Below are 15,301 nucleotides of genomic sequence, written 5' to 3'. Positions count from 1 at the left end.
AACGTGATCAGTTCTTCCACACTTGTCTCTAGATATTTTAAACGTGCTTCTGTGATCCCAAAAAAAGGGAATAAAGCACAGCTTACTGAGCAGCAATGATTTTATTTCATTATTAGGAAACGGTACCTTTCCTAATAGGTCATTGCTCAGCAGATCACCGGCACAGAGGATACAGCCACAGGCTCTTTTTAAACATAAACATGAATCACTGTTCAAACAATTTGGCACACAAACAGTTCAACCTCTTCTAAATCCCAATGCCAATTGTGAGCAAAACACTTAAACAAATAAAGCCTTTGCTAAGTAAGGGAGAAAAATGTTTGTGTTGACCAAAGGTTCAAGGACAACAGATCAGAAAAGGTTACACATCATCTGTGAAGCCACAGAAAATGATTGCGGTATCAGCTTTGTGGAGCGCTTTCTGTTCTTTTCTATGGTCTCTGCTGAGCATTTTTAGCAAAGTTCTATTAAGATTTAAAACAAAAAAAGCTAGCAGGGAAGGAGATGACTACCATGGAGTTGTTTTTGGGAGTTCCTGGGATTACTGTCCTAGAGGGTATGAACTGATATGCAAATCATCAGCTCTTGCCAATTGGTTTCTTAAAGATATCCAGTGTTTGCCAGAACTGGAGCCAATTCGCTGGTGCTGGAGGAGCTGCCCACATCTTCAGACTCTTGTTCAACACTTACTACCAGCTGACAGACCGTTGGAGTTATGCAGAGACCACTTGCAGCTTGCAGATAGTGGACTTGTTGCTTTAGATTGGGTAGTGGGCCCAAGACAAAGTTTAAGAATGAGAAGAGGAACAAATGCAACCGGCAACCCACCACTGCTCCTGGTCATTCCTAACCCCTTTGGAAAATTAACAAGAAACATTCAGAACCTCTGTTTTCAGGCTCTAGAAAAAGGGTACTACCCTGTCATATTTAACAGACGGGGCCAAAATGAATGCCCATTGACAACCCTCAAGCTACAAGATTTTGGTGAACCAGGAGATCTGAGAGAAGCAGTTACTTATATTCGTTTTAGGCATCCAAGTTCCTTGCTCTTTGCAGTCAGTGAAGGGCTAGGTTCTGGACTTCTGCTGTCCTATTTAGGAGAGTGTGGCTCATCAAGTTATTTGACAGCCGTATCCTGCATTTCTCCAGTGTTTCGTTGCCAAGAGTGGTTTGAGAACAAGCTCCCATGGCTGTATGAATGGGCTCTACTGCTTTATCAGAAAACTATTCTCAGCAGGTAAAATCAACCCAGCAAAGATTGTGTGTTTGTTTTGATGACATTCATGGATGATTATGAAAACGTTTTAGGACATTGAAAACTAGGATTTTTTTCTTTTTTAATAAGAAAATTAAGATATTTAGACTTAAAGATGCTTTACTATCAGAAATGAAAAATGATATACTGAAATATATGTATAACATTTGCAATGCTTGCATGTGGTGGGTTATCCTTTATACACGTAGTTATACCTGTAGTGCATCAGGTCACTCACTATTTTAAACTGTCATGTTGCAGTAAGCGCTAGAGTACACGCAAGCCAGTTTGCTGCTATTACTCAAACAGGGAAGCTGGATAGCAACTAATGCAACAAAAAGCTGAAACCCCAATGAGTGTCACACAGAAGGATGAGAATCGATGAAATGCAGAAAAAGATACATTGAATGAACTTTCACTCTATTAGTCTGATGCAAGGTACAAAGTTTTAAAATATAATTATTTGCCAAAAACTGCTATTTCAGAGCTGCCTTTTTCCATAGGAACAGATTGGCTCTCTGTCCAGTTCAGGACACCTCTCCTAAACATCTTAAAAGTGACAATCCTAATGTAATGCACCCAAAAGAATCTGATAAGCCACTTACAGTCCACACTTTTTTTTTTTACCTAGTAAATTGAAAGTAACAACTTTAAGACCAGGTTCACGCAAGTGGCTGGTTTCAATATGATTTGTAAAAAAAAGTCTGGTGCAATTTCATTCAGTTGTTCAGCTGCAAATTTGTATGACACTGGAAATCGTACCTGAACGGGACTGAAAATCATACCTGACCCTTTTTAAAAAAGAACGCACTGTGGTCGGCCTGTATATATGTGAATCGGCTCCATAGAAAGACAGTTTGGTTCACATGTTATGCTAATTCAATGCAGTTCAAGATGCATCCAATTTGCATATATGTGAACGGGGGCTTGATGTCCAAACCAATGACAGTTTCTTGTGGATGAGACCACACTTTGTCAAAGAAGTTAAAGTTGAATTGCAGGTATGGCATTTTTTACATAGTTACATTGGTCCAGGTTGGACCAGTAACTATGCATATACCATACCTGTGGGATTGCTCTAGATCTAGAAGCTGGAAATCACTGTAGCAGACACCAATAGCCAGTGATCTCCACAAGCTTCAAGTTCAAGCATCTGCCATGCTGCATTCTGAACACAGCAGGAAGGCTGCTCAGCATCTGCACCGTTCAGAGAATGTTTTGCATTTTCTCAGTGAATGCAGAGCATTCTCTGATTGGATGAGGGGGAGAGCATGACATCACTGTCCTGTCTCTCCAAAAAATGCAAAACATTCTCTGAATGGCACCTGTGGTGAATGCCTGACATCCTGTGTTCAGCATGGAACTTGGAAGCTAGTGGGGATCACTGGAGTAGCCATGCGTACTACAGTGATTCCCAGATTCCAGGGGATTCCCACAGGTGTGGTATATGCATAAATACATTGGCCCAAGCAGGAACAAAGTAACTATGTAAAAAAAAAAAAAAAAAAGCCATACCTGGCTTAATTCTTTAAGTCTGATGTTAGGTGGATTAGTGCATAGCTTTGCCAGCATAGCTGACCACTAATCTCGTAGAAGAGGATTACTAACTTTCATTTTTATATAATTCTAATTTGCAATGACAGAACAATGCCCCCTTTTTTTAACACAATATTCACATCCAATATAAACCTATAGCAGCATCCCTCACACTTCCCACACTGAACACCTTTGTCCTAGTTAAGACGACCACACATGGATTGAAATTGGGCCAGTTTAGCATGCAGTAGAATTTCAATCCATGTAATGGCACCCTAGTTGAACACAAGTCAATCTATCTTAAGATGACCACAGACTTGACAGATATTGGTCAACAATGGCTATACAGTCCCACTGCCTCAATGATTCACTAATAGACTGGTTGGTATAAATGATATTATAGACACAACTAATGACTAATAAGGTGAATTGAAGAGAAAAGAAAAAAGCATCCAATAGCAGCAGGTTACAATATAGCCCCCATTCCCTTTTTAGCCTTTGTCCAGTCCAAATATAAGAAAATAGGGGCCAGGCTGGAGCCATATCCATATTTTCATACCAACATTAAACCAAAATATATTTAGACTTTACAAGTACTACTCAGGGATGCACCTATAAATAAAAGTATTTGACTTTATTGTTAATTTTATAATTTACAACAAAATATTAAAAATGTATATACAGATATGCATCCATAAATCCATTATATAGTGCAATAAACCCCTCTAATACTGTATATGGAGCCACCACCCACATTTAGTTTTAATGTTCCAAACTATATACAGTTGTGCTCAAATGTTTGGCTGCTCTTTGACTGTGTAGTTGTTTCAAGGAGCACAACACAATAGATGAACAAAAATGAGCTGCATAGTCAGGTTGCCAGAAAGAAGCCTTCACTGCACCGATGCCAGAAAAAAATTCCCTGTGAGGCAAGTCAAGGTGTTGTCGGGCATATTGTAACCAGGCTTTTTTTTTGTGGCATTGGCGCAGTAAAGGCTTCTTTCTAGCAACTTAAACATGTAGTTCATTTTTGTTCAAGTACCATTGTATTGTGCTCCTTGAAACAACCACAAAGTCTCTTTCCAGAGCAACCTGTATTTCTCCTAAGGTTACCTATAGGTGTTTCTTTTGTATCCCAAACAATTATTCTGGCAGTTGTGGCTGCAATCTTTCTTGTTCTACCTAACCTTGGCATCAAGAGATCCCCAAATTTTCCATTTCTTAACCACTTTAATACCGGGCACTTTTACCCCCTTCCTACCCAGGCCAATTTTGAGCCTTCAGTGCTGTCACACTTTGAATGACTATTGCATGGTCAGGCAACACTGTACCCAAACTAAATTTTGGTCATTTTGTTTACACAAATAGAGCTTTCTTTTTGGTGGTATTTGATCACCACTGTTTTTTTTTTATTTTTTGCTAAACTAAAAAAAGACAAAATGTTGAAAAGTGTATATTATTTAGTCTGTTGGACAGTTACAGAGTCCACAAACTATGGTAAATTTAATTCCTATAAACAAGCATTTTACTGAATGAAATCAATTCAGTTTGTTTTGTTGTGGTTAGCTGTGATATAGCTGGGTATACAAACTTTGGAGTACAAGTCTATCCTTATCTCACCTCCTCTATATAACTAACTCCAGGTGGTTTCTACCCCAGGGCCTGAGGATATCTAATTTGTTTCCTGGGGGGGGGTCATGGGGCACCTATTAAACAGGTATGTGACAAGTAAAGATTGACTTACCTGAGATATAATGATAGGCTACAGTGCTCTTCTATGCAGCTGTACTGGTTATTAATCTTATTACTCCTTGAAGTCAGCATAGTTTCCCATTTTAAGATCAGTAGGCAAGAAGCTAGGACAACCTCTCTTAACCAGGGTTCCGATGATCCCTGGGGCTTCTTCAGGGGTTACTAGAGGTCCCGTGAGCAGCAAGCAACTTATTATATTACATTTAGGCCCTGTGCTGATGAGCAAATGTGGATTTCCTTTGAACTTTGTTTGAAATGCTGCTCAATGCGGTCATAATTTCTAATTATTTTTTTCCATTTGACCTACAGTTGACTTCTTTCTGGCCAGTTCCAAACTGCTTTGCATTCTCAGACTTTTAGGGGCACAAAGACCATTGACAGGCTCTTAGAGCTACATATGCTCATGTCCCCCCTGTGGCCCCAGGTGGGAGATCCATATTTTGTTGTATGTACTTTGTGTCATTAAGGACACACATTATGGTGTTTTGCATTACAGCACCCATCGATTATTAATGGAAAGTCAATGCACCACAGAACATTAAAAATGTGCATGACCCTTATTACCAAAACAGAGAACCACAACACATAATACAGTATATGCATTGTGGTGCGCTGTGGAGTGTTTAGCTCCCCAGCAGATTGTACAGTAGAACCAATCACAATGAATGCCACAGCAACACATATAGAGCAAGTCCACCGCCATGTCTTGTGGTAACGCTCAAACATATGCATTTTAATTGCATTGCTACAATGTGCAAGTATGCATGAACCTTTAATGTTCCAGCAGTTGAATGCATAAGGTCTCCTACAGTGGGTAAAAGTAAGGGAGTTGAGGCCCCTGAGTATTTAGTGACATCCCAGCATTTTAGTAAGTGCTGCAGAACCAAATCTTTTATGGTGGGACATACTACACTTAGGCAAACACATTAGGGGAGTTCTGGTGTGGCATGCAGAGTTGATAACAGAGCTATCTGAGCTGGGGAAGAAGATAAGGTAGGGATGAGTAAGGTAAGGTACTAAAAGGTCAGAAAATATCAGTAAGGAGGCATGGCCTCGGTAGCATCCACGATGGACGCTCTGTAGTGAGGCTCTGTAACAAAGAGGGAAATTCTAGCCACCCTGCCAAGCTTATTGAGCGCAGTCAACCATGGGAAAGATCAGGTCCGGCACAGCCCCAGTCCCTGCACTTGCAACTGGGCTACCGCCTATGTTCCGGTCCCAGCACGGAGATACCCACTCATGAAGCTCCTCTCCGCCTCAGGCCGCAACGCCATAGGCCTCCGCACAGGCCGCAACCACGAGTGCTGGAACAGGGGACTCACTGACATCCATGTCAGAAATCTTCCAACAGATGACGCGGATGAGTAACCTACAGAATATCGCGGTTGACATCAAAACAACTCTAACATCAGCTATCACTAAACTTAGAGAGGATCTCCGGTCAGTCACAGCCAGACTCACGGATACTGAACATGCGGTAACGCGTCATGCCACGGAGATCGCTGACATACAATCCACGGTGGCACATCACAACCTTCAACTAATAGAAGTGCAATGCCACATGGAGGATTTGGATAATCGGGGCCAGAGACGGAATTTGATGGTAAGAGGCATACTAGAATCAGTAGTAGTTGAACAGATACCCCAGGACCTACAAACTTTATTCAGTGACCTGCTAGAATGACCTCCGGATTCACCGGTCACATTTGAAAGAGATCACAGAGCTTTAAGGCCTAGGGAGAGAGGCACTGACCCACCTTGAGACATTCTTTGCTGCTTTACAGACTTTCACCTTAAGGAAGAAGTGATTAGTGCAGCATGTGATCAAGATGAATTTACATTCAACGGGTCTGAAGTTCAGGTCTTCCAGAACTTATCCCAAATTACTCTCTATAATCGCAGAGCGCTTAGACCCTTCCTAGAGGCACTCAGAGAACGCAAGATACCATGTAGTACATGCGGTTCCCATTTTGTATGACAGCCTCGCATGCAGGCCGCACAGCAACTCTCAGATATCCGGCAAATCAACAATTTTGCGATACCCTGCATATCCCACTCACAGAAGTGCCGAACTGGTACCATGAGTTCCGTTCTATCATGGAACAGACTAGTGATCTGAATGCTTCCAGCACATCATCCTGCAACAAACGCAGATCTTACTCTTCTTGTCGGGGCCCTCATGGGTGGACGGCGGAGAACCCAGAGGATCCCTTTGAACCTCCACAGCCTTAGAGGGACATTAAGTGGTATTATGGCTACACATTTGTATTGAGCTGTCAGAATGCCTTTGATTTAGGGGACGTCGCACCAAGGAAGCTGTAAGGTTGTGATTTTCTCATTTGTATCACATTGTATAACCTTGGCTCTGAATGTCTTTTTTTGAGGGAGATGAGGACGGGCGGCCAGGGCCCCTGTGATGCATTATGTACCAAGGGGCTGTCTGCTGCCTTTCCCCCATATACTGTATCTCTTTACATGCGTTGTTATATGGCTTATGCTTACCTACACCTATTACTGACTCCTATGGTGTTATGACTACTTTACTTAGCTCACTTCCTGATGGGTATCAGGGGCCGGATATACTACGTAGGCCCTCCCTCCTCTATTAGAGATTTTCCATTGCTAGCAACATTTTGCAATTGTCTTCTTCACAGATTTTTTTTGTTTCCAATGGAATCTTAGGCACTTTGCACTACTCAATAATAGGAAGGGTGCTAAGGAATGGGGATGGTTTATGTGTGTACAGCCGCCATTGATTTAACAAGGTTAGCAGAGTGTTACCCATTTTAGTCCCTTACCATATGCAATGTCAGGGATAGGTACGCCCTAATCTGGCAGCACTTTTGATCTGGGATACTTTATGAAATGGAATTCTGTGAGATGGGCCGTCCCCCAAGGCTTAGCTTATATATTATATCCTTGTAATGTGATGCTGCCTACCTGGGCTGACTATTAATATGAATACTGTTTATTGTAGCCATTACCCCATTTTGCCAAACATAGTTAATATGTTCCTACGTTGAAATTTATGTTATGGTTGATCTTCTAGCCAATGTGGCAGGGCAGCTTACATGCTCTCTCTCTGTATATTTTGCATTTTTTGTGTTTCTACGATTGTGCAATTTGAGCTTGCTGCTCAGTATTTTGGTCCAGCTCTTGCCTCCGATTTTTACCACTCCCCACGTGACAAGATCCCCTTCAAGGAAAGGAATTTTTCCTCTCAGGGGACTCGCCAACGTTGACTGTCTCTGGAAATGACTTCTCTCTTTTAAGACCACTGGGAGGTTATTATTTTTCCCTAGGGTCTTGCCGGAGTAAGAACTTTTCTCCCCTTCCCCCCTTTTTTTTTTCTTTTTTGTTTTTGTCACGCGGGCGGGATTGGATTTCGGGAGCAAGGATGGCCCACGGTAGCTCCAGGGCATTTGACTTGGAATATAAATTCCTCTCCTACAACGTCAAGAGCCTTAATATGCCTGAAAAGAGAACCATGGTCTTACAGGATTTACACAGGAAGAGATGTCAGATAGACTTTTTACAGGAAACTCACTTCCATTCTGATATGCCCCGGCTTTCTGATCATCTCTTTCCTAAGTCTACCATGCCGCGAACCCCCTCGCTATATAAAAGGGTGTTGTCATTCTGTTCTCACACATTATTCAAATTAGAGGATCGGATGGGTCATGAGGGGGGTAGATTCCTTTTTTTGAAAGGGACGTTGTCCAGTAAGCCGATTACCTTAGCTAATATATAAAGCCCAAACTCTAATCATGTCACTTTCTTTAAAAAGTCTGCACTCTCAACTTTAGGAAAGGCATTTTACTTTTGGGGGGGGGGAGGGGGGACTTTACTGTTCCATTAAACCCGATGTTAGATACTTCTAATGGGGCTTCAGTGTTACCTTAGCTCGATCAGGGAATTCCCAATGCTCCGTAAAGCTCTCTAACTCTTCATGACACTTGGAGAACGCTGTATTGTACAGCGAAAGAATTTACATTCTTTTCTCTCCCACACAACAAATACTGTAGGATAGACTATTGGTTCTTATCACAATCTGACCTACATGTCTGTGGATACCACAGTCATTTCTGACCACAACTCTATCTCTTTGACACTGATTTTTCCATCCACAGAATGGCATACAAAAATCTGGCGGTAAGATGCCTCTGTTCTGAACGACCCAATCGACTTTAGTGAGCTTCAAAAATCTTTGAAAGAGTACTTTCAACTTAACATCTCTGATGAAGCCCTTCTCATAACTCAATGGGAAGCACATAAATGTGTCATCAGGGGAAAATTCCTGGTCTTAGCAGGGAGACGCAAGAGGGAGTCACAACTTCATATTGAGGATCTCACGAACAGCATTCGCATATTGGAACAGGCACACAAGCAATCAAAAAGAACTACTCAAAGTCCCATGCATTGGACAACAACTTATCATCTGAGGAAGTTGCCTTTGCTAAAAGGGAATTTCATTTTGTATGGAACACGGAGTGAATCACATACTTAGGAATAATACTTCCAGTGGAACTTCGTGATTTATTTGAGAAAAATGACTGGCACAAGGTACACAATATTATTGCACAAGTGACAGGAGACACAATAACATTCTCTCAGGCCCAATACCTCATATGACTAGCCAGCCATTCGATAGCTACAAGAGATCACTAGCCTCACACATGATCAATGCTGCTCGAATGTGCATTCCTATACTTTGAAAACCAAGAGAGTTCCAAACCTGGGGGATTGGCTCAGTAGACTGAATAGGATAGCTGAAATGGAGGAATTGATTTACATTTTTTATGACCGAAAAGCTTCTTACTACTCCACCTGGGCTTGTTGGATCAACTTTCTGACCACAGATACAAATTATGACCTGAGTGTGTTGACCGGGTTCTCTTTTCTTTGTTACTTGCTGGCTTCCCTGAGAGGATCCAAATGTTGGACTTTGAAGTGAAGAGAGTTTTGACATTGAGGAAAAATGCCATGCTCAGGATATTCAGGAGACCTCAAGCAACAGAGCAAACTGTTATTTCCCTTACTACTGGGTTGTCTCCAATCCCTTTTTGGATAGATGATATTTAACCTCCCTAGTGGTCTGATTATGTCCATATTTCTGTGCTCAAAGTGGTACATTTTTTTGCATGGAAATATGTAGTTTTTTTTATTGTAGGCCTGTCATTTTTAGGAATAACTCACTGAAATCTGTCCACACAAGAGTCTAATAAACATTCCAGGTATGTTAAAATTTGATACAGGAAACCATAAATGATAATTTAATCATAAAAAAATTATAATCATAAAATTCAATAATATAATCAAACAAAAAACACTGAAATTTGAAATATAGCGCCAAGTTCGCACATCACTGAGCAAAGTCGCAAAATCTTTTTCAGTGTCTGATGACGAATTTCCCCACGAATCATCACTCAATTCTGCAAGTGGTTCTGATTTACTATCGCTGTTCTCTAGCTGGTCTAAAACCGATTTTGACCTAAAGGGATGCTTTTTGGACGCCATGGACATTTCTGTTTCCAGGCAGAAAGAACAGTAAAAATGCAGACAGGGCACAGAACAAAGCAATAGGGACAAAATGTATGTGAAATGGTTTGATACAGTAATGTTTTACTATGTGATTTTAGTGAATTTAGTGAACGTCACTTTTTGTCATTTTCATATTTCCTGCCGTTCTGTCCCGACGTCGCAGGGAATGGAACCCAGAAGACAGATGCTGGCATCCACTGGAGGACATTACAGGGGACACTGCAGGAGGGACATTGCGGGAGCGCAGGACAAGGTAAGTAAAGAAGAGATCCCGGAGCAGCGCCGCATGGTAAACCCGAGTGTAGCTCGAGGTTACCGCTTGTGGTACTGAAACTTTACCCCGAGTTTCAGTACCACACTTGGGAATACCGCCAGGGAGGTTAAGTGAGTAACTGGCACTCGAGTTTTTGGGGAGCTGTCTATCCTGGGCTGACAGGATCTTCTCTCCCCCCTTTTATTTTTTTCTCCCTTACCCTCCCTTTTTTCGTTTTTTGTCTGGTTTATGGTTAATGACCAGACTGTTTATACTGTTTCATGTGTCATTGAGCTTGTTTTGTACAGATGTGTGACTTTATTGTACACTGCTGTTATCTTGTTATTGACTGTAAAACTTAATAAAAATCTTATGGAGGAAAAAAGTCATTAAAAAAAAAACAAAAACAGATGGCAATACCTGGGAACTGCAGTGATGGAAGCTGCATCAATGCAATCATATTGAAGCCTTAAGGCGGCTGTGAAAATGGTTAATAACTATGCTAAAAGTTTTTTTTTTTTTTCATCATGCACAAGGTTTCTATAGCACCATTATCACACTTGCCTCTGTACAAAAGTACATACAAAAAGTGAGCACTACAAGACCATAATCATTTTCATAGACAGAAATCATACCTCAGATTATTTCTCTATTTCAGATACTTCACTGTTTTAGGAGAAATTCTACCAACTGAGAAATTATTTGACAGTCAGTCCCTCCAAGAACTACATGAAATTTTGCATTGTGAACGCAAGACTAAAAAGGTTGGTTGGGACGATTACTGGGAACAAAATGATCCGCTCCGTGATGTGGATGAAGTTGCTGTCCCTGTCCTGTGCATCTGTAGCATGGATGATCCTATCCGAGGTCCACCAGAGTCTACTGTCCCCATTGAACTTTTCAGAACCAATCCTTATTTTCTGCTGCTGTTGACACGTTATGGAGGCCACTGTGGCTTTCTTACAGATTCCACTATAGCTTGGAGTCACGAAGTTACATTAGACTACTTTAGGTCAGTGACTGAGTTTTTTAAAGCTGAGGAGAAAACCAAAAGGTTGGCCAACCGGAGATACTCTAACATGATGAGCAAGCGCAGAAGACCAACTTTGCAAAGACGGGATCTTTCTGCTTATAGGGACCTGGAAGAAGAGATTTTTAGCTGGAAGAGATCATACACCAGATGAACCTCACTGAAATATGTGAATTTTATTTTTTAAATAAACGTATTAAACTTAACCTCTTTCTGTCCAGCCTATGGCCGAATGGCAGCCAGCAAAAACACTCACCTTTCCGGGTGGACGCCATATGGTGTCCTATTAGGCATGCGCAGTTTGTGCACCTGCAGAGCCGCGCGTTCTGTCACCGGCCCTGTACCTCGGACACGGCCGATGACAAATCTGAGTATCAGCCCCGTTGCCGGTACCATGTGACCTGCTGTGACCAATCACAGCAGGTCACATGACAGTTGTATACAATGGATGTCTTCATTCATGCCATCCATTGTATACTAGTGTGTCTAGCTGTGAATGGTCACGGAGATCACATGCACAAGCTGGGCCAATCACAACCCAGCTGTTTCATGTGATTAGCCGTGGCCAAATTACAGCTAAGCACAAAAAAAAAAAAAATTAAAAAAAAAATAATAAAACCCGGAATGATGTCGTTCAGGTAAATGCTTGCTTATAGCAAAGTAATTCTTTGTTATAAGCAACTTGTGTAAAAAAAAAAAAATACTGATCACTTCCCCAAAGTAGTACTATGTTACTATGGTAACATTGTATTACTTTATTCATAGTGAAATATGAAAAAAAAAATCTTAAAAAAAAAGAAAAAAAAAAAGGTAATAAAAAACTAAAATACAAATTAGAAAAAAAAAATTAAAAAGTATAACTTTTTTTTCCATACCGTCACCAGTGTCCCTGATCACCACCATGCCAGTTATATGATGACACTGTACTGCACTGGTGACAGTATGTAAAAAAAAAAAAAAATAGTGAAAATAATTTTTTTCATTTTCCGAAAAATGACAAAAAAAATACAACTTCAAAAAACTCGCCATGCCTCTTATGAAGTACGTCGGACTGTCTACTCTGCAAAAAGGGGTCATTTGGAGGATATCTGTACTGTTCTGACATTCTTGGACCTCAAGAAATTAGATTGGCTGTCAGTACTTCAAGATTGATCAATATTCAGATCTATACCATAGTTTGTGAACTCTATAACTTTCCTACAAACTAAAAAATACATCCTAATTTGGGTTATTTTCACCAAAGACATGTAGCAGAATACATCTTGGCCTAAATTTATGAAGAACAATTATTTATTTGCAAACTTTTATAACAGAAACAAAGCAAAATGTGTTTTTTCAAAATTTTCTGTCTTTTTTTGTAAATTTAGCAAAAAATAAAAACACCAGTGGTGATTAAATACCACCAAAAGAAAGCTCTAGTTGTGTGAAGAAAAGGATAAAATTTTAGATTGGGTACAATGTTGTATGACCGCGCAATTGTCATTCAAAGTGTGAGAGCGCTGAAACATGAAAATTGGCCTGGGCAGGAAGGGGGTAAAAGTGCCCAGTATGGAAGAGGTTAACACAAAGAATCTGTTTTGCACAAACAATGGTTCTCTAAGCTGTTTAATACTGCTCTATATCTGCAAAACACTTTTTTTTTTTAAATAAACATGATGGGTGCTTTATACAGGACAAAAGTCACTGGGGAGGTCTATTGCACCATGAATGACTTTACGCAAAGTACTTCCTGTACAATTCCTTAAACTAATATGCCCTGTTAAAGTCCAGCTTCAACAAACTTTTTTGTTGTGGGAGGCTTGAACATTTTTTTTTTTTTTTAAATTAAGCTGTGTTGTGTCTATACTTGGGAGATTTCCCCTCGTTACCTGCAATTTTTCAGGAAACCAGGAAAGGGTTAGAACCTCTGTTAGGTTTATATTAACCTATCTGTGATAACTGCTCCCTGAATTTCTTGCTCTGCTGTTACAAGGACAAGAAGGGAGGCGAAAACTCTCTAACAAAGTCACAAACCACAGTTAAGAAAAACTGACAAAAGTATTCACTCTTTCCAAATCTAATGGGAGGTGGGCTTTAACTTAATCATTAAGTTGTAAAAAAAAAAATTATTATTTCAGTCCCATCTGTAGAATAACAGAGGGGTCTCCTCTGTTAAAAGAGAAGTTCAGGAATAAAAAAGAAAAAAAAATTATATAATATATATATATATATACAGTCAGGTCCATAAATATTGGGACATCGACACAATTCTAACATTTTTGGCTCTATACACCACCACAATGGATTTGAAATGAAACACACAAGATGTGCTTTAACTGCAGACTGTCAGCTTTAATTTGAGGGTATTTACATCCAAATCAGGTGAACGGTGTAGGAATTACAACAGTTTGCATATGTGCCTCCCACTTGTTAAGGGACCAAAAGTAATGGGACAATTGGCTTCTCAGCTGTTCCATGGCCAGGTGTGTGTTATTCCCTCATTATCCCAATTACAATGAGCAGATAAAAGGTCCAGAGTTAATTTCAAGTGTGCTATTTGCATTTGGAATCTGTTGCTGTCAACTCTCAAGATGAGATCCAAAGAGCTGTCACTATCAGTGAAGCAAGCCATCATTAGGCTGAAAAAACAAAACAAACCCATCAGAGAGATAGAAAAAAAACATTAGGCGTGGCCAAAACAACTGTTTGGAACATTCTTAAAAAGAAGGAACGCACCGGTGAGCTCAGCAACACCCAAAGACCTGGAAGACAACGGAAAACAACTGTGGTGGGTGCCCGAAGAATTCTTTCCCTGGTGAAGAAAACACCCTTCACAACAGCTGGCCAGATCAAGAACACTCTCCAGGAGGTAGGTGTATGTGTGTCAAAGTCAACAATCAAGAGAAGACTTCACCAGAGTGAATACAGAGGGTACACCACAAGATGTAAACCATTGGTGAGCCTCAAAAACAGGAACGCCAGATTAGAGTTTGCCAAACGACATCTAAAAAAGCCTTCACAGTTCTGGAACAACATCCTATGGACAGATGAGACCAAGATCAACTTGTACCAGAGTGATGGGAAGAGAAGAGTATGGAGAAGGAAAGGAACTGCTCATGATCCTAAGCATACCACCTCATCAGTGAAGCATGGTGGTGGTAGTGTCATGGCGTGGGCATGTATGGCTGCCAATGGAACTGGTTCTCTTGTATTTATTGATGATGTGACGGCTGACAAAAGCAGCAGGATGAATTCTGAAGTGTTTTGGGCAATATTATCTGCTCATATTCAGCCAAATGCTTCAGAACTCATTGGACGCTGCTTCACAGTGCACATGGACAATGACCCAAAGCATACGAGCGGAGGGGGAGGAGCCTGAACATGGCAGCTGTGGGGAGCGAGCGGCTTTAGCTCCTTGCTGGGTCCCACTTCCCGACCCACCCAGTGACCCTCATTAGGTGCTGACTCACCGTAGTCTGGACGAGGTGGAAGGTGAACCCGGAGAGCCGGAGATGGGAGCTGGTCTGAGGCTGCAGTGTCACGCCGGATCCCCCGGCGAGGTATGAGTGGGAGATCCGTGCGGTTGAGTGGAGAGGAGACGCTGCGGGATCACGTGACCTGCCGCAGAGCATTACTGGGGGAACGAGGAAACCGGCCGGCTTCCTGATGTGACAGGGAGCCGCAGGTCTATTGCTGCAAGCTCCCCCTGGCTGGCTGTCCGATCCTGGGTCAGGGAGACCCATGAACGCAAAGAGACCCATCCTGCTTCCTTGGGACGAATCCAAAAGAAAAACAGCATCGGAAACCCAGAGGAATCCCCCCCCCCCCAGGACTGAGCAGCAGGGAAGGCCCTCCACATAAGCCTGGAGCCACGAGCCTGGAGCCACCTCCTGAGAAGGGAAGGGTGAGTGAGTGCTGCTGGGGGCTTGCTGTGCTGTGGATCCTTGAGTGACAC

The 15,301-nt window shown here is 41.5% G+C and overlaps 1 protein-coding gene across 1 annotated transcript; it reads left to right on the top strand.

The window, feature by feature from the left end:
* The first annotated feature begins 358 nt into the window (after positions 1–358).
* ABHD15 (abhydrolase domain containing 15) lies at positions 359–11,573 on the top strand. The gene is made up of 2 exons (XM_089683021.1): positions 359–1,237; positions 10,996–11,573. Exons 1-2 carry the CDS (start codon positions 390–392, stop codon positions 11,519–11,521), a joined length of 1,374 nt encoding a protein of 457 aa, XP_089539147.1. The 5' UTR covers positions 359–389; the 3' UTR covers positions 11,522–11,573.
* The last annotated feature ends 3,728 nt before the right edge of the window (positions 11,574–15,301 follow it).

Source organism: Staurois parvus, unplaced genomic scaffold (genome assembly GCF_062004578.1).
Source record: "Staurois parvus isolate SC_StPar_1 unplaced genomic scaffold, SC_StPar_1.0 ptg000299l, whole genome shotgun sequence".
Lineage (NCBI taxonomy): Eukaryota > Metazoa > Chordata > Amphibia > Anura > Ranidae > Staurois > Staurois parvus.
This window is presented reverse-complemented; position numbering and strand designations above follow the sequence as displayed.

Bases quoted from the DNA above. Each gene is read 5' to 3' on its own strand.
- ABHD15 (XM_089683021.1), top strand. From the start codon at position 390: ATGATTGCGGTATCAGCTTTGTGGAGCGCTTTCTGTTCTTTTCTATGG. The intron at 1,238-10,995 runs GTAAAATCAACC...TCTCTATTTCAG, and splicing joins CAGAAAACTATTCTCAGCAG to ATACTTCACTGTTTTAGGAG.